At 38.1% G+C, this 19,944-nt stretch overlaps 1 protein-coding gene across 16 annotated transcripts in view; it reads left to right on the top strand.

Moving 5' to 3' along the window:
- SYNE1 (spectrin repeat containing nuclear envelope protein 1) overlaps positions 1–19,944 on the top strand; it is a 316,992-nt gene that overhangs the window by 284,306 nt on the left and 12,742 nt on the right. For 12 of the 16 annotated variants that reach the window (XM_056344228.1, XM_056344222.1, XM_056344234.1 and 9 more), the window contains 11 exons: positions 1,830–1,992; positions 5,377–5,564; positions 7,716–7,866; positions 10,741–10,923; positions 11,318–11,455; positions 12,175–12,366; positions 13,225–13,558; positions 14,405–14,473; positions 16,467–16,609; positions 17,442–17,568; positions 18,722–18,933. In XM_056344228.1, coding sequence (XP_056200203.1) covers positions 1,830–1,992; positions 5,377–5,564; positions 7,716–7,866; positions 10,741–10,923; positions 11,318–11,455; positions 12,175–12,366; positions 13,225–13,558; positions 14,405–14,473; positions 16,467–16,609; positions 17,442–17,568; positions 18,722–18,933 — 1,900 coding nt within the window. The remainder of the gene's footprint in view (positions 1–1,829; positions 1,993–5,376; positions 5,565–7,715; positions 7,867–10,740; positions 10,924–11,317; positions 11,456–12,174; positions 12,367–13,224; positions 13,559–14,404; positions 14,474–16,466; positions 16,610–17,441; positions 17,569–18,721; positions 18,934–19,944) is intronic. The other 4 variants (XM_056344229.1, XM_056344232.1, XM_056344224.1 and 1 more) reach the window with 1 other exon arrangement.

Raw genomic sequence — 19,944 nt, 5'->3', positions numbered from 1 at the left:
AATTAATGTCAGAGACTGGAAAGCTGTATGTGAATTCCAGAAGAGTGATAACCAACATTTTTGCTCACCCTGTGAGCAATGTTCAGTTGGTCCAAACCCACAAAGCACTGCCTGTACAACCATAGGTGACAAGGAGATGGTGCCCCCAGGCATTGATTGTTCTCCTGGTGTCTCTCCAAGGCTAAACCCATAACTGTGTTTTAGGATAACTGGGGCAGTCTTTCAGCATGATTGTGTTGATTTCGGTCCCTTCATATCCAGATTTTAAGATTACCCAGATTTTTTCCAATTACCAAGATTTTTTTTTTCAGATCACAACCCTGCAGCTGTTGGTCATGAGATTCTGGCAAGCAAGATGTGTTCAAGCTGTTCTTAAGCATGTTTGGTGCTAAAGAGCGATAGTTTCACCATCTGTGATCTAAAAAGAGGGCTAGAAAGAGTGAAAAAATTGAAAGATTTAACTTTTAAGTTTTTTTAATTGGTGATGTTAAGATCTCTGCATTTCTCTTTGGTAAGAGAAGGACACCCATATTAGACTCTTAATGGTCAGCTGCAACCACTGCTTTAAATATGGAAACACTTGATAAATTTGCTGGTTAGTACTATGGAAAAAATGTGAATTGCCCTGTTTGAATTACAGGGTAGTCAGGTGGCATTTTGTTTGTTTGATGAATCTGGCAATCTTGTATTTTTCAACCTGATCTAGACAGTCTATTCCCAGGTGCACTCATCTCTTCCAAGGTTTCTGATATTGAAACACTGAAGTGAAAGAGCAATAGAAGCATAAAATGGAATGTTACTCAAAATTGTTTGTAGTACTACTTAAATGGAAGAAAAAAAAGCAAGCTTAGAAACAATTTCAGAATCCACTAATGTACGTTATGTAACATGGGAATAGGAAGGAGGGAATTAGAATTACTCAGACATTTCTGCAGTTGAAACAGGCTGAAGGAAAAAATACCAAAGAGAGGAAGAAGGTTTAGTCAAATTTTTCTCACTGTCTAAGCTTGATGTTCTCTTAATTAAAATAAATCCACTATTTAATTTTTCCTGGCCAGTTTCATCTTTTTAAATCTGAACTAGTCCATTAAGACCAAGAACAATTTAAAGCAGCCCTTGGGATTCAGGATTTCTCACTAGTTCTTAGCTGGATTTCTCCCTCTAAAACTTACTTATTCAAGGACAAGTCTTCACACTGGAACAGGTTGCCCAGAGAGGTGGTAGATTCCCCATCCCTAGAAACGTTCAAGGTCAGCTTGGATGGGACTCTGAGCAGTCTCATCTAGCTGAAGATGTCCCTGCTTATTGCAGGGGGAGTTAGACTAGATGACCTTTAAAGGTCCCTTCCAAGCCAAACCATTCTATGGCAATGTTTAGAAATCACTGGGGTGAAAAAGACCTGTTCACTCAGTGCACTCCACCACCAGTACTGGTTAAATGGCTAAGTAATTTGTAGCCTAAGAAGAACTTTTGTCATCTGTTGGTCAAATGCACAACTAAGTTACTTAGAATGTTTTGGGGTTTTGGTGTGTGTGAGTTCATTAAAAAAACAGAAGTTTACCTTTCTTAACAAATATTTAACTCAACCAGTAAAGGTACAGAAGCTTTGAAAATGCTGCATGACATCAGTAGGCTCTTATTTTTTCTTAACTGGAACCTATGAATCCAAGACTATTTGCACACATAATATGCTTCCGTTACATAATAAAAGAAAACTACACAACAGAACTTGCCATCAAAGTTACATTTCTCTAAAAACTTCCTGAAATGCATGCTGTGGAAATTCTCCTTCTGGGTGTAGTTATGCTGCTCTTTGATTTTCTTTACAGGGTAAAGAAGTTGAAGGAGACCCTCGTTGCAGTGCAGCAACTGGATAAAAACATGAGTAGCCTGAGATCGTGGCTTGTCCACATTGAGTCAGAGCTGTCCAAACCTATTGTCTATGAAACTTGTGACTCCGAGGAGATACAAAGGAAGCTAAATGAACAGCAGGTAAAATACAAACACTTAGCAGGTGCACGATGACATGGGGAGAACCAAAGTAGAGTGTCCTTGGGCTGCCCATACCCAGGCTCAGTGCTGAGAGGGCATGAGGCAAAGAAGTGTTTAAATATCAAGGCAAGTGGTACTTACTGTGTCACTTATAGAGCCTTCTGCTGGCTTTGACACCGAATCCACCAGGAGCTGATTGACCTTTCCGAGAAAGGTAAGGCATCAAGAGATGTAACCTGAACGAATAATTGCAATTGTTTTTCCTTTGGGGTTTGTGGTTTTTGTTTGTTTGAATTGTCTCTACCCAGAGGCAAAACTGACACCTATTAGACCTTGCAAATTTTGCACATGCTTCGAGATTACTATTGTTTAGCAACCTCTCTAACTCAGTTTTATTTTGCAGCTTGTTTGGAAATCACTTTGCACGCAAAGATGCATGAGCTATACATGTGAAGTTGAAATTGGTTGGTTTGTAGGACACATAGCCTTTATGAATGCTAGAACAAAATAGTCAACACTGGAATGGGCAGAAAAATGTTAAGTCAACCAGGTTTTGGCACTAAAACCAATGTTACTTCTAAGAAGTAACACACAAGTGTTATTAATGAGTGGTGTTTCTGAGACAATAAAGTGCTGGGCAGGGCTAAACATTGCTGTCAACAAAGCAGATACTTGAGATTTTTTACTAGCATTCCTATGCAGTCATCCTACAGTTTTACAACCACTTCTTAGGGGACTTGTTCTGGGCACAGAGACTGGTGTATCTCTGCCTTCTGCTGTTTCCTTGTGGTGATCCTCATGCAGTCACAGTGTGCAGTGATACTCTGTAGAAGTGCGAGTGGTTTAATTTGAACTCCAAAAGAGAGAAACAAGTTAATTATCATGATAGGATGCCATGTTTGGAAATTTGATGATGATTTGATTAGATAACACTGCAAGCCATGATTATTATAATAATAAAAAAACAAAAAACAAAAAACAAAAAAACCCACCACCCATCTTCGGTGTATGGCAAACAGTTTTTTTTATTAGTTGCAGGCTACATCACTATCCACCGCATCTCAGAAGGCCAGTACATTGGCCATCTTCTCAAGTATTTCATCCCTCTTTCTTATTCCGTTAGTGATCTTACGTTCTTTTCCATGTTTGATCTTCCACTGAGGTCATTATATTCCCTGCTGATACTGCTACCCGGTGTTCATATCCAAAATTATATTAAAAATATTATACTGTGAAAGATCAAGGCCAAATTCCATGTCTGTAACTCTGTTATCTACCACTTCAGCCAACAGTCAGTTTTGCAGATTTCTGGTCTCTGTAGTGAAATTAAAGATACAATGGAAGCTGGATATCCTGGGGAAGATAGGGTAACTTCACTGCAGACTTTTCCTAGGGTTGCTAACTGCATTTCAAGGATTACTTATTTGTTTACTTTCTCAATCTGCTACTACTTGAAATGCGGAAAAAAATGTGTTTGCTTTTGGGAAAAAAAATCTGTATGTGGGTGACAGTTGTGCATAAAAGTCATGTTCCTTTGTGAACTAACTCAAAGGCTAAATGCTTTCTAATAAACACAGATCATTTTAAAATCTGGGGAAGAAATATAAGGCTATGGAGAAAAAACAATGTAAGGCCTTTCTTGTAGAAAGGTTCTGTAGGTAAATAAAAAAGTTTAATCCTTAGGAATCCTCAGGTCCATGAACTGGGAGTTCTCACTACTGCTGTACTCCAAAACAGCAGGAAGGAGATTGTGTTACCTGAACTTACTTAACCTCAAGTCTCATGGCTTTCTGGAGTTTGTGTTCAATAGAGTATCTATTTACAGTATCCATCCTTATATAACATTTCAGGATGGGTAGAAAGAAGAGTAAACACGTGGACACCACAATAAAAGAGTGTTTTCCAGGCAAATGAAAGTGAAAGGGCCAGCACTGAGAAAGAAAACATTGTGATTTTCCACTTGATGGTCTCATTTTTCAGCTTGGTGGTCTCATGTAGAAGTTCACAAAATAGCTTTCTGTTTCATAGATGAGAAAAGGAAATAAATTACTTCATTGAGTGCAACCCCAGTTATCACAAACAATCAAATCAGCTGGTTGTTACAAGTTGACCTTGCTCCATTTGAAATTTGCTGAGGTTTTTAGATTCTACATTCAGATCTCATTTCCTGCTGGAAGGCATTTTCAGAACATCATACTGCTAGTTTTAAGAAAAGTTCCTCTAGTTAGTCCTTAAATGTATGTAGAGACAATATGTTGACACTATATTTCCCTTGGCATGTTATAGTTTACTTCACTAGCAAAATTATAAAGAGCAGTCCTCAAGCTGCCAAGTTCTTGTTCTCCTAAGTAAACTTCCACATCTCTAACTCTAGTCTTAACAGTTCTTTTCTTCATCTGAATCAGAAGTGAACATAGTATTCTAGATGCAACGTATCACTTTTTGATGTAGTCACGTTAGTACTTCTTTGTCACTATTGGAATTGTTGTTGTCTTGGCTTTGTTATTGTCCATCCTGATTTTTCCATCTAACATTATGATGATTCATTGCAAACATAGGCAGAAGTCAAGCAGGGTTTCTTTTCCTTGCGCTGATCCAACAGCAATAGCTAATTACTTTTATGGCTTGTCTTAATTTGAACCTGTAGTTCAAAACGAGCTGAAACGTTGCTTCAAGATGAAACATTATCAACAGTGTAGAAAAGCCATTGCAACCAAGAAACCAACAGGAGAGATAATACTGATCACATATAAGTGCTAAGACAGTGTAAGTGCATTTTCTTTAGTTGTCCTGAATTTTCCTTTTCCATTTCCAATGAAAATGCTATAGAATTGGAAAGTTCAAGGAAGAAAAATCTCCTCCTAGAGATGCACTGTTCAACACATGCTGCTGCCAATCTCCATGTCAAGCATGCCACTTTGCAGCTAGCTCACCTGAGGAAGAGTAGGTTAACAAAGGGTACCTCCACCGAACCTTTGCAGTAGATAAGAACGTATTTTCTTGTCACACTTCTCTTACTAACTGCTGCTTTACAGTGTGATAACGGGAAAGGGCTTGGAATAATTCCACCGTTCATTGGTGATGTTGATTAAATGTGTGTGGAAGATGCTCAGCTGAGCATGCAGTGCTCTGGCAGTTTGTCCCAGGTTATGGTTTGGTGTTTGTAGTCCCTAGGGAGCTGTGCATGCTTCCAGGGTCTCCTGGCTTCATTAATAACTTTGCAATACCACTTGCGCAGATGCAGTCTCTTAATAGGTATTCATTAAATGTGTTTCTCCCATTCACAAGATTATTAAATCTATTTTTTAATAAGTAGCCAAGAAAGGCATTTGTAGTTATGCATGTTTTGCAATTTCTCTTAAGAATTAACTTCTTCACTTGCAGGAACTTCAGAGGGACATAGAGAAACACAGCACTGGAGTGGCATCTGTTCTCAATCTGTGTGAAGTGCTTCTTCATGACTGTGATGCTTGTGCCACAGAAGCAGAGTGTGACTCTATCCAGCAGGCTACACGCAATCTGGACAGAAGGTGGAGGAACATTTGTGCAATGTCAATGGAAAGGCGACTTAAGTAAGTCTGAAGGGCCTACAGGTTATTATTTCCTTCCACGGGCACAAATACAGGATGGGATATATGTTATAGGGTTGCAGTACTGAAGAAAAGGGTGTAGGGGTCAGGAAAAGGTCAACCACTGAATGAAAAACAATAGCTGTTACTGTGTGGGGGAAAAAAAGAAATTCCAGATTGCATTTGTATGCACCTTTATACAAGGTACAGATACCAGTTACCAAATTTTGCTCACAAGGCCTTTGATGGAATGATGTCTTGTTTCCCATGGTCCAGAGAAATTATGAGAAAATAGAGAAAGCTTAGATGACAGCAGTGAATCCAAGAGATTTAGAAAACATGACCTAAAAGGGGGAGTTGTAACACTTAAGTTTACCACAGAACTACTGAAACTTGGGGAAACTAGTTACTGAATGGTGGAATGTTATTCCAGGTGTTAGTTTTCATGCACCTGATGTTCCTCTGCAGTTTGTCTTATGTCCGATTTTGTTTATTTGAAAGAATTGTAGGACTTGACGCTCATATGGAATTTCCTCATCTGCCCACCTTAGCTCTGCTGAGCAAGCGTGGGCTACAGCACCCAAACATCTTGGGTGTGGTCTGGTTTACTGCTCATGCTTAGACCATCTATACCCTGCATGTCCACGGTATCCAGATGATTCATTGTTTTCTATTTACAGCTAGGATAGCACGGGTGGGTTTGATAGTCATAGTGATGTAGGCTAGATTGTGCCAGTGCTATGTAACCAGTAGTAATACATGTTAAACTTTTTGAACTCCTCTATTTGTGAAGATCTTGCCTGTATCTTTTTAAGTTATGAATCTAATTTCTCTGATGTTTACATAGTCACATCAAGAACTCTAGGTGAAGTTTATGACTTCAAAATGCTGAATTGAACTTTATATGATCTTTGGTTTTGTGGGATATTCTTAATGTATTTAGTAAAGGTTTTCTTTATTTTGTGCAAAAAAAATGTTGCTGTTAAGTTGTGCCGCCTTATATCCACAGACTGCTATCTTTGACTGATTTTATAATATTGCTATGGTAATTCTTGTATAGTGTATATATATAAATACAGCTTATAAGTTCTATTTTTGACACTGTCTTGAAAATGTACAGCTCTTCATACCATTGTGTCCAGCAAATGAATTCAGAACTATTTTAAGTTAATGTGGAATAGTGCATTGAACTCTATTTTACTTTCTTGCAATGCACACTTTATGCAGATTTGTAAGTTAACTGAGGTATCAGTATTTAAAATCTTTATTGTACTAGAAACAGTTATTCATGTTAAAAAGCAACTTTCCAGTTGTCAAACTTAAGGTTAAACATCATCGGCAAAGCATAAATTTTGCATGGATCAGGTCCTTTTCAGACTTGCATATCTAAGATTTGGGAAAGATGTATTCTGTATGTAAAAACAGACAAAATTCTGCTTTAATACAACCTGTCCAAAAAAAGAGCTTGTTATTTGGAGTCAAGTGATGCTGAAGTTCTTGGGATTTTACAGTCTCAGTATCAAGCCAATTTGATTTCAGGGTCAAGAGTCAGACACTATTTTTACATATTCAACTGAAGTCAAGGGGTGTTTTTAAGTGTTGGAATAACTTTTAATTTTTTTAAATAGAAATGTTTACAGTGTATATTGAGAGATAGCATTTTACCACTTGTTGGTGAATGCAAAAAAAATTTCATATCCCTTTGCAATGCAGAATAATGACTGAGAACTTTAAAATACATCCTGCAACTTCTTAAGCATTCTGTAAGAAAAAGCTCTGCAGTTGAAGGTAGCATGGAATTTCTAATCTCTAAAATACTGGCTTAGGTACCTACCCTGTGTCTGTATTTCAGAAGTGATTTGGCATGTGCTCAGATTTTTAGAGCTCGTATTGCATACTTAAAACTTTCTTTTTATACCGATGCCAAAATTAGATGCATTAAAAAAAAAAAATGCCATCATCTTATTCTAGCTCAGTCTGGAATGAGCCAGCCTTCCCTGTGGTCTGTTTATCAGCCTGGCTGTCTGAGTTAGATTAAAAACTGGTTATTGTCTGATGCAGCGCTACTTTGCTGTTGTAGACGATTAGTTAAAGTTGTGTAGATCAGCTGGCCTTCAGTCTGAGCATTCCGTAATTTTCCATTATCTATTGCAGAATTGAAGAGACGTGGCGGCTATGGCAAAAGTTTTTGGATGACTACTCTAGGTTTGAAGACTGGCTAAAAACCTCTGAGAAGACAGCTGCTTTCCCAAGCTCCTCTGGTGTGCTTTACACGGTTGCTAAGGAAGAACTGAAGAAATTTGAGGTGATTTATAATAGTCGAAATGTAATATCTACTGATCACATTACAGAAGCCAGCTGGTGTTCTTCCTTCCCATACACAAGTCACTCAGCAGAGACACTGTATTAATATAGAGGAGTTGATGATTTTGTAGCAGCCTTCAGTAGCAAGTTTCTAGGATGAAAATAAAGTGGAAGGTGGCAACTGAAAATACTAATGAATCAATCCACTCTCACTTGCTTTGTTCACCAAAGTTAGCACCTTTTTTATTTCTGCAACTTTTAAATATGTTTAGTCAGTAGGTGCCCCAGAGCATTCATAAATCTCGCTTCACCAAGCACCTCTTCAAATGCATGCTGTATGTTTTAGCTTTTGCTTTGGCTTTATCCTTCCTCTTCATTCTGTAACTCTCTGAAACCAGCCCTCAGAACTCTTTTTGTTCAGTGTCCCCATTTTAGATCCATATACCTCAAATTCATCTTTGTGCAAATATTGTTATATGTCCACATGATATCCCCTGTGACTTAAAAGTTAAGTGCATGCTTCAAAACTGACAAGCTGTCACTTCAGTCAATGCTTAAGAGCTTGTTACATAACTCTGTTGTGTCTACTACAATGTGGTGGCTTGTCTAATAACTCAAATGGCATTTATTCCCGTGTGTAAAGCACACACACATGTCATGTGGCTGGTCACAGGTGAAAATCTTTTGCTTAGCTTCGTATTTGCAAGGAGCATATCAGGACAAGAGAGGAAAATAATTCTGAAGAAAGAGAACAATTTAGGCAATTCTGTAAAGTGCTGTAAAGTATTTGCTATGGAAAAGAAATGCAAATTTTAAACAGTGTCTTAATACCAGTTAATACTTTTTGGTTCAACAATTAATTCAAAAACATAATGAGAAGCACTGGTTGAAGTTTTATAATTGACATTCACATTTCTGAATTTAACAGCCAGGTTTTGTTGTTAAACACTGCTAGACTTCATTATGGTGAGGTGGGTTACCATAGTATAAAAACATTTGCTTCCTGGACACAAGTCTCAGACCTCCTTCCCATTGTCCCTTTTTTTCAGTGATCAGGATCTAAATCTCTTGTTTAGTGATGAGAAACAGTACCAAAAATATCTTGGCTGTCTTTTTTTACAGCTAATCTGACTGCCCAGTCATTGTCGTTGAACCTCAGCCTTCATGGTGACATTCCCTCTCCTGCAGACTTGTGGACTTTTTACTGTCTACAGTTAAAAAAAAAAAAAAAAAGCCCAGCAGACCATGCAAGACCCTTTCAGTTCCTGAGTGCGGAGGTCAGAGATAGATCTTGCTAACTTCACTGCACAAAATCAAACTCCTTCCTCTCCAGTACTTTCTGGAGAAATGAAAAGAGTTTACAGGGAAGAATGCAACAGATGCATTCTTGTGTAGCTGAGCTGAAAAAATGGAAGACAAATACACAGCTGTTCTTTTGCTGGACAAGTCTTGGTAACAGGTGAAACACAACTGCACACTTGTAGGTTTCATGATCCTAGTAAATACAGTCAGATTTGTGCCTCTGATATGAGAATTGCCTCCTTGTGCAATTTGAAGTGAATTCAGTTCTACTGAGTTTTCACTCCTGTTTGCTCAGTGTTGATTGCTCCCTACCCAATTTAAAGGCCATGTAATGAGGGGAATAGGTATAACTGAGAGGACTGTGACCTTGATTTTTTTTTTTTTTTAAGTAGCTTTGTTACTTTTGTCTCTGGTATTACAGCAGAAATGTGCTTATTTTATTTTTAGCTTTGACTGGTACAATATAAAGAGTATATATTGTTTATATAGAAATCTCATGTGTTAGCTGATTTTAATGAAAATCTCTGTACAGAAAATCTATCATACTTCTCCTGTCCTTAGTAAGGGTGGTATCTGATTTTGGAATTGATTCACTGTTTGTTTTCATTGTGAGATACCAGAAAGCAAGCTTATAGAAGTAAAATGGAAGCCAAAACCTACTTATATTCAAAAAAGAGCTGGTGTAGTCTATGTTTTTAAGTCTTCCTTTGATCGATTGCTTTTCTGTTTCTTTGACAACATAAAAAAAAAGTAGGGTTTTTTTTAAATTATTCTTTTTTTTATTTGTTTTTGAAGGAATCAATTCAGTCAGCTTTTTACAATATGCTTTCTCCAGTTTGCTTTGTGATTGCTAGTCACAACATGAAACTCATGGGCTAAGTCACCTATTGTTGCTGCTCCCCAGCTGGGTGACCGAAGCTTTTCTAACAGTAGAGGAAGCACTGAAAGTACATGGTGCAGACACTTGTCCAGCCACAAGTTGGTAGGGATGTTCACTAAATCTTCTTCACATTAAAATTTTAAGACAAAACTTACTTATATACCAGTATACTGAAAGTAAAAAGATGATTCCTTCAGTACCGTTTTTCACTATTTTTGGTAAAAGTATAAACAATTGCTCAAACGTCTTCAATGTTTGCACTTCAGCAAATTCAGTGTGTGTGAGGAAATCCAGTGAAGCCACAGGAATCTTGGATTTCTGTTCATTTTAAAAAAAATACTTCATATTCATTGTTTGTATTCTGTTCTCAGATACGAAGGCATACAATTGAGTCAAAAGGGGAGTCTTTTTTTTGGTGTACTGATTTGCCATTTCAATGGGTATTCATGTTGCAATTTCTCATCCAGTGAATTGTGTCAGTTTTGTAAAGTCTTTTCCTTTTTTGCTCATTTTAATTAGAAGGCAGCCTCTCATTATGATAACCCTCAGGAGGTGTCTGCATCCATAGCAAAATCTTTCAGCTAACACAGGTCAGAATGTAAAAGCAGGGTCAGAATAAAGGGAGGCAGTAATATATGTATCCTGATTTCAGTTATTAAAAATCTGATGGTGTCTTTTGTTCATTTGCTTTAGGCCTTCCAGAGACAAGTGCATGAAAGTCTGACTCAGCTGGAGCTGATCAATAAACAGTATCGCCGCCTGGCCCGAGAGAATCGCACTGACTCTGACTGCAGCCTTAAGCAGATGGTTCATGAGGGGAACCAGAGATGGGACAACTTACAAAAGCGAGTTACCTCCATCCTGCGCAGGCTAAAAGTATTTTTCCATTTTTTAGCCCTTCAAGTTCACTACTGTACTTACAAAACAGGAGTGCTCAAGGAGCTTCCTGGTTTAATGCATTTGCAGTGGTTTTGAGGGGATTTCTATCTTTGGAAGAGGAAGGGAGCTCATCAGTCTACTTTGCCTGAGGTAACCAAAGCATGAAATCTGTAGGGAAACGCTTGGTGACCTCAAACACCACCTCCTTCACAGAAGATAACTTTCATAGGTCAGCTAATTGCAGCTGTAGATGGTGTTACTGAAAAGCATGTAGAAAAGGAAAGATGGTGTACTGAGTTGGGCATGATAGCTGTTTCCTCAGAGAACCACTATTGCTGGGGGTTTTTGAGTTGTTTGGTTATTTCATGCTACTCCATTTTGCACTCCCCAGCATTTTATTGGCCAGCGTGAGGAGTTTGAGACAGCACGTGATAGCATCCTGGTATGGCTAACAGAGATGGACCTGCAGCTGACCAACATTGAGCATTTCTCAGAGTGTGATGTCCAAGCAAAGATAAAGCAACTTAAGGTAAAGAATAATTGAATGGTAACAGGAGGAGGGATGAGAGAAGGAATAAAAACATTCATGATGGGAAAAGAATTTAAGAAACAATATGCAAAAAATGCAGCTCAACACAGTCCCTTACTGGCAGACTGAGACTTTAGCCTCAGAACTTATGGGCTGTCAGGTTTCAATATGTACTTGTCTGCCAGAGTAAAAGATCTCTGAGCTGTGAAATTGTTCAAAAAAGCAAGGGTGATAGTCTCCATTCCCTAATCAAAAGAGGAAATGTCAATAAAAATTGTTGATGTCAACTCTCCATTATTGCTGACACCTAAGAATTACTACATTTGTCAGCCATTTCTGCATCAGAAAAGTCATTATCTGGAGAGAAAAATAGCAAATGTCATATTATCCAAAATTCCAGTGTGTTAGTTTTAGCATCTGTGTTCATTCTAGACATTTGGTCATGGTCATGGCTTGTTTAGAGAAGAGCTTTCTTTCCAAATACAACAAGCGAGGAATGAGATGGTAAACCAGTAAGTATCACTGTTTTTAAGCTAGAGAGACTGTGGAATGCTAAATTTAATTGCTCACTGTTGCTCATGCCAGAATATTTGGAACAATCCCTGTTAGTTACCCACACACCACTCTTGCTGAAAAATTCTTAAGGTTTGCATTCTTAATAACTTAGGTTGTTACAATGTTGGTTCCATTGATAAAGCATGGGCTTCTCTTTTATACAGGCTTTTCAGCAAGAAATTTCACTGAACAACAACAAAATTGAGCAGATAATTGTGCAGGGTGAGCAACTCATTGAGAAAAGTGAGCCTATGGATGCAGCTGTCATTGAAGAAGAGCTAGATGAGCTGCGTCGTTACTGTCAAGAGGTCTTTGGACGTGTGGAACGCTATCACAAGAAACTCATCCGCCTTCCTGTGTGTATACCTACATACCGACGTATTTGTTTGGTTTGTTTGCTGTTTTACAAGAATGAGGAGAGAGAAAGATGCTGAAACAAACTAACGTGAAACTTCTGTAACTTTCCAAAAATCCTGTGGTTTAATTTTGTTACAACCCTGACCTTCTGCCTCCCTTCATTATCTGCTATTTTTGTCCTGTTCAGAAAGCAAACTCACTAGATCTGGAATTTTTGTAAGTCATCATGAAAATCCATGCAAATTGGAGATTTTTAAAACTTTATTAATGGGGGTAGCAGTGTAGTACTGGCAGTAAGAATAAGAACATCTCCCTGCTCTGTCAGATAGCTTCATTGGCTGCTTATTGGGTTCTGTTTGTTTGAAACACAATGGTAAAACGATTTTTCCCATCAGAATAAACATTTGTCTATAGAACTGAACACACAATTGAATAGTGATTTTTGGTAGCTCAACTCCTGTGGAAGGAAAGGAACAAAACCCAGGATTTTTAAAATATGAAAGAATATAATGACACTAGCATTTGTGATAAAGATCACATATACTTCCTATGACTTGATTCCAGAGTTTTCTTTAACTTGATGTCTGCATTGCAGTGGCATCAGTAAAAAGCCTGGAGACGCTTGATGTGAGACTCTGTGGTGCCTTAAGTTATTAAAATGAGCTTGCATTATGAATTTTTTTGTTGCTTTGGTTTTTAGTGCACCTTAAAATAATTAAGGAAAATGCAAAAGAATGCAAAATGGAAACCCCATCACTGTGACTGTTGCTTAATGCTACTTTATTTCGCCAAGCCAGGTTGACCATGCAGTGCCTCTGCGCTTTTCATTGATAGTTCTGTTTGCATTATGCTTCTAGCTGACAGATGACGAACATGACCTCTCTGACAGAGAGGTGGATCTGGATGAATCAGCAGATCTCTCTGACATACACTGGCATGACAAATCTGCGGACAGCGTTCTCTCCCCGCACCCATCTTCCAACCTTTCGCTGCCTCTTTCCCAGCCGGTGAGAAGCGAGCGATCAGGTCGAGATACCCCTGCAAGCGTGGACTCCATTCCTCTGGAGTGGGATCATGATTATGACCTTAGCAGAGACCTGGAGACAGCAGTTTCACGGGCACTTCACTCTGAGGAAGAAGACGGAGGACAAGAGAAGGACTTCTACCTGAGAGGAGCAGCTGGTATAGCAGGTATGGTAGCAAATTGTGCATTCTTTTTTCTGCTAGTAAAAAAAAGCAGATGTTACATGTGTGATTGCTTGGCAAAGATGGTCATGGAAAAGTATTTTAAATAGGCCCCGAAGATTTTGAATAACTTTCCCTAAGTGATCCCAATGGCCTTCTGGCCTTAAGACACAGCAATGGAGATTCCTGGATGACTACAGCCTTGGAAAATCTCAAAGGCGTATATGATATGACAGGGAGTTGGCTGTGTCTCTGTGCTTGTGGCCTGCCAGATGGGATATGTCATCTGTAACAGCAATGCGTCGTAAGTTATTCTGACTAAAAGAAACTGTACTGGATATGGCAAGAAGTACAGAATAAACCAGTGAAGAAATGCAGTGGGAGAGATCTGCAGACTAAATCATCACATGCTTAAGTAAATCTTAACTCCATCCTTAGATAGGCAAGACTCCAGCAACTGAGTGTTTAGCCTGAGGAGGGATCTTGGGTTTTGCTCTCCGGTGAAGTTGGAAATCCTTTCTAAGTGTGTGTGCTTTGTGTAATAAATCTTAATGAGTGAAAGTGCCCAAATGCAGCCAGCTGGGGGGGAAGACATACTGGTATATTATATTCTGTTCTTGTGGCTGTCTTTTGCTTTCCAGATCATTGCTCTGAAAAGAATCAGGTTTGCCTGGATATTAAGAGACTTTTGTAGCAGGCTCCCTGGGTTTCAGTCTTCATCTTTTTTCCTTCTCCAGAAAGGATGTTTGCTATTGGAACCATTTATATATTCCATCCCATGAAAAGGACTCCTGCTGTAAGGAGACAGCCATTGCTGAGCTGTCAATTTAGACTGTGCTTTTATTTTTTCAGATGTAGAGATTCCTGAAACTCTTGAGGCCTATGTAACACTCACAGAAAACGCGCTCAAAAGTATCTCTGGTAGGCATCAAAAAAGACTTAAGAACAGTCAGATGCAAATACCACAGTGCACAAGCATAACTTCTTTCTCTTCTCTTAGCATCTACTATACTTTTCACAACTTAAAAAGATAAATATTTCTTACATGGTGGCATTGGCATGTTAACATAGAAGAATCCTGCTTTTCTATTGCACTGAAAAGTATTCTTGGGTGCATGGATGAAACAATGGTGTTTGAAGTACTGGCCCTCACACCTTGGCTAACTAAACTAAACTGGCCATTAGGTTACTCTGATCTTTAGTCTCTGGAGTCCTCAACAGGACTTAATACTTTGTTACATCTCTGAGAGAAGAGTGGTTTCTATAAAGATTAAGGCAGAAGGAAAAGATAGAGAGCAAAACCTAATTGTTCATTTCTGTACTTATATTTTTAACACAGCCACAGCTTGGATTATTACTTAGGTATAAACTTTTAGGTTAGTTGTTGCTTCACGTGATAACAATGCCAAGGTGAGGTACTGTAGTCCAATGTCTTTGTCTTAGTCCTTTATATGGGAAGGTGAATTTTTTTTCACGTATTTTTTACACAAAATTAAACCTACTGTTTCATTTGTTAGATTACTCTCTCAGAGGGATTAAATGCATTTACAAATGCCTTCTCTCGTGATTTCACAGTTTTCCTCTTTTGAAATAATTACTTCATCGCAAATTTGAAATAACAGTCTAAAGTCTCAGTGTCTGTGGCACAGACCTCAGGTTCACTGTCCATTTTTTTTTCCGCGAACTAGTGAAATATTATTCTGATTGATTAAGAGTATAAATAGTAGCAGTACATATAGAAAAATATATGTAGAATATATTTATATATTTTCTGACCTGTGAAAATTTTGAAAGTAGCGAGGGGAAAGCAATGTTGAGTATTTTCTTCCGACCACTTGGGGTGAGGCAATGTTTTGTATGAAAAAAGCTTAACCATCAAGAGACTCCATTTTCTGTAATTAGGTGGACAAAAGGCTCTCCTTCTTTATGCATGCTTTTAATTGTGTATGAATAAATTTGAACTGTCTTCGTAAACAGATGGAAATCAGGCACAATGATAGAATATGGATAAGAGGGATCTCATGTGGTCCTCTGGGCTTCAGCCTGCTTCAGATTAGAATTGACTGCAACTAATGCATATCACAGAATTCAGCTGAACTCTATAAAGAAAATACAAGATAGTTCTGCTTCAAAAGCATTGGTCTGAGTTCCAAAAGGCTTGGATAAATACCACTTTGCAGATCTGTTAAGCATAACTTTTATCAAACGCCTAGTTGGGAAAATACTATAAATTTTACTGCTTAGTGTGATTCCCTTAGTCAGTCATGGACTACTTGCTGTGGGCCTTCAAGACATCCAGTCATCTATAGACTTTGAGAAATAAATTATAACTGTATTGCTTAGTGTTTATATACCGCTTTTTATCTTCAAAATTGTATACAAATAGGATCCTTTCATGTAGATCGAAATTCCACTATATTTTAGTGGAGAGAAGGAATACAAAGAGAAATGAGGAGAAACCAAATTCTAACGTGGATTTGGATCAGGAGTTTGGGATGTGATGTTTTATTTGAGAGTGTTTGTGAAAGGCAGCAAGGCATTCTCCAAAATCAGTGAAGTTAGAGCACACCTTGCCAAGAACTTTCCCCTTCAGAGAGATGAGGAATTCTCTGAAGGAAAAAAGTCACTTCAGAATAGTTTGCAAGCCTGCTTTAAACTTTGGACTCTTTCATAGAATGCTTATGACAAGCATGTTCATTGGTATAGTCATCTGTCCTCTGAAAGTCACTAACACCCTCTAATGTAACTTGTAATCAGTTTGCTTTGGCATTGTACCACTCGTAGTGCTGCAGTCAACATTTCTCTTTTACTGTCTAATCTAGATAATATTCCTCACATTGATCTGCCTGGGCAAAAGGTAAGAAAAACTTTGGCAAAACTTGAGTGACAGTTACTGGTTTTGGTTTTGATACAGGGGAACCTGGTGCCCTGGAAGCACATATCCGACAGCTGGACAAGGCTTTAGACACCAGTCGTTTCCAAATACAGCAAACGGAAAACATCATCCGCAGCAAAACACCTACAGGACCAGAGCTGGATTCCAGTTATAAAGGATATGTGCGTGAATTTTGGAGCACAAGTTGATTTGCTTTTGAAAGATATGTAACTGTTTCAACAAAGCAATTAGATATTACTGCTTCTCAGACTTACTCGCTCATGTGGTTGCAACCCTTAACCTTAACGTACTATTGTTGTTTGTTATTAGTGTGTTTACAATAGCATAAGATTACAGGAACATGACTCTTGAGGAGTTTATTTTCCTATTACATTTTTGCAAATTCCAAAAGTACTTTCTCACACGTGTTTTTATCCATCTAATGATGATATATCCTTGTTAAAAATTGCCCTGCTTTTAAGAGCAGGTTTTATAGCTTCATGCACAGTATTCATCTTGCTGAGAATTACAGACATGCATCATGGTAAGCAAGGTTGCATATATGGAATGCATGAATGAAAATTTTCTCAAGGAGATTTTGTAGAAGAAAAATCTCTCTCTAAATCATTCAAATAATTTCATTACTGACAGAATCAAAAGATTAGCTGCTTGCATGCACAGTAATATTTCCACACTTACGTTCATTTTCATCACATCTTCTAGTGGTCTCTGCCATAGTGTCTTAATATTTAGAATAGATCCACCTTAAGTCATCCAGCACAAATGGCACAGAGTCATTTCTGTTTAGTCTGAACTTAATGCTTTAAGCTTTTATTGTGTCCATATATATTTTTTTGATAGCATCAGGACAGATTGTTAAAGTAATAGATTTTTATCTTCACACTTAGACCTACTTTCGGAATATTTTGGAACTTGCATTGTAACTTGCATTTTCTGTGTGGTTAGTCCTGTACAGTGCATATTGAGCTGGGATTTTTTTGTTTGTTAACACAGATGAAGCTACTAGGTGAGTGCAGTGGAAGCATAGACTCAGTAAAAAGGCTTGGATATAAACTGAAGGAGGAAGAAGAAAAACTATCTGGACTTATTAACCTGAACAGTACTGAAACACAAACAGCTGGTAAGTAACATTTAGTTCTTTGGTAGAAAGCAGTTACGAAAATTAGCAAATGTGAAGTTTTTCTGAATAAATACTTGGTATTATTTGCTGACATACCTATTTACAGGACTGCGTCTGTTACCTTGTTCTGCTTAACATCTCTTTATAGGCATAGTAAGGAATAGTAAGTATTCCTTGTATATGCCCTATAGGGACATTAGGCATACAAGTGCATTTTACGAACCACTTCATAACATGAGACGTAACCCTAAGCCTTTCAGAAGTCCCTGTAGATGCAATGCATTTTTGTTGAATGTTTTCCAAAAAAAGTTGTTTCAATTGCTGTTCAAAATGCATAAATCAGTATTCATTTATTCTAATAGTACCTTTCACTTCTAATATTATCTGTCTACAACAGAGAAATCTATATATTCATCTGGTATAACTATTAACCTGACTAATTTTAAGCATCAACTGTAGAACATGAGGTACTGCATTGTAAAAACATGGATTCGTTCCAGAGATTATAAAGGCAGTGTCTGCATTCTTTGCTTGGCAAGATATGCTACCCATGCAGCCCATTTTTTTGTTTTTGGGGTTTTTTGGGGGGTTTTTTTATTATTATTTTAAGTCGGTAGAATGATGCAACTTGCCCTTCTGCCATAGCATTTCAAGAAAAGTAAGAAGAAATAGCCCCTAATTTATTTCTTTTTAGCATAGGTATTTATCCAATGCATCAGCAGTAGCTTAGGCAAATGTAGTGAGGTGTGATTATTAAATTGTGATAGGTACAAATACCAATGAAAATCATACTATATATGTGGCTCATTAGACATTGAGATCCCTTGTCTGATTTGCATTTATGGTAATTTCTGATGTCTTTATACCATCATAACCTGTTTTAGAGACCTGCATGTGTCAGCTTAATTCTGTTCATAGAGGTCTGACATTAGAAAGTGGTAAAATTGCCTGCTGCCTGGAATCACCCAGGTTTGTTCTTTCCCTCCAGCATCACATTCTTCAGTCTAACTTTGTTTTCAGTGTGGTGTTTTGTGGGTTAGGGTTTTTTCATTTTTATGGAGCCCTTTTTGTCCTGTACAGGATTCAACTGATGCAGTTGTGTGATGTGGCTTGTGTTTTTTACTTTTGTTGAATTTGGTGTTTATCATTACAGGTGTAATTGACCGATGGGAATTAATCCAGGCTCAAGCTCTAAGCAAGGAGCTGAGGATGAAGCAGAACCTTCAGCAATGGCAGCAGTTTAACTCTGACCTTAATAGCATTAGGGCTTGGTTGGGAGAAACTGAAGAGGAACTGGAGCAGCTGCGCCGCCTTGATCTCAGCACTGATATACAAACTATTGAGCTCAGAATTAAAAAACTGAAAGTGAGTTTTATGTCTCTTTTCCATGAGTTGCCCTGTAAACAGACCTGAGTGCAACAGGCATGCTGTAGAGGTTGCCAATAGTTGCAGCTGATTTGCTCCATTTTGCACATAGTGGGCTACTGCTGATAACTAAGTTACTGGGAAAGTGATTTTATAAATCATCTTTTGGCAGAAAAATGTATCACTGGCATTTACTATATAATCCAAAGGAATTATTGAAATAGTAATTCTGGGGAAATTCCATAATTCCAGAATGTATAGATAATTCCTGATGTCAGCCAAGCTGATGGGGGGGGTGGGGTGGGGGAAATGGGAGAAGAAAAGAAAAAAAAAGCCAAGTTAAAGCAAATCTCTTCTAGTCAAAATGGTAACAGAATAGGTACTTTACAAGAAATGCCTCACTGGGACATATTTGTGTGGAGGAAGGAGAGAGTGCCCCTGCTCTCACCATTACAACACAGGAAAAATTTGGCGTCATGTGTCACTTTGCAACATTTCTGTTTCTTCTTCTGTAATCTCAGATGCATCAGGATATCAGGATCCAAATGCTGCTTTTGTGATCTTTCCTGTATATTTTACAGCTATAAAGATCTGCAAATGTCATGGCCCACAACTTCACGTTCAGTTACTAGCATCTTACAAGCATGGGCACAAAAATGTGGGAGCCAATGTTGAAATGCACTGTGCTCCCTGCTAGGAGTGAGGTGGACAGGTAGTGAAGACTGTTTCCGGCACTGATCCATCTAAAGCATATTAATGCTGATCTTCCCTCTAATCCAAATATAGCTGCCATAAGTATTACAAAGGTCACTGTGACATAGGACTTATTAGTAAATGCTGTAAAGTAGGTGGAAAAGGGGGCATTTCATAAGAACCTTGTTCTTGTCTCCCCCAGTTTTGGAAAGGCCGTTAGTGCCCTCCAAACCAAAAGAGGTAAGGTTTCTTTTATGGCTTCCAATGTAAACAAATTGGAGTTTTTATACATGTCCTGCTTCTATAAATTGGAGTAGG

This window comes from Falco biarmicus, chromosome 6 (assembly GCF_023638135.1).
Source record: "Falco biarmicus isolate bFalBia1 chromosome 6, bFalBia1.pri, whole genome shotgun sequence".
Lineage (NCBI taxonomy): Eukaryota > Metazoa > Chordata > Aves > Falconiformes > Falconidae > Falco > Falco biarmicus.
This window is presented reverse-complemented; position numbering and strand designations above follow the sequence as displayed.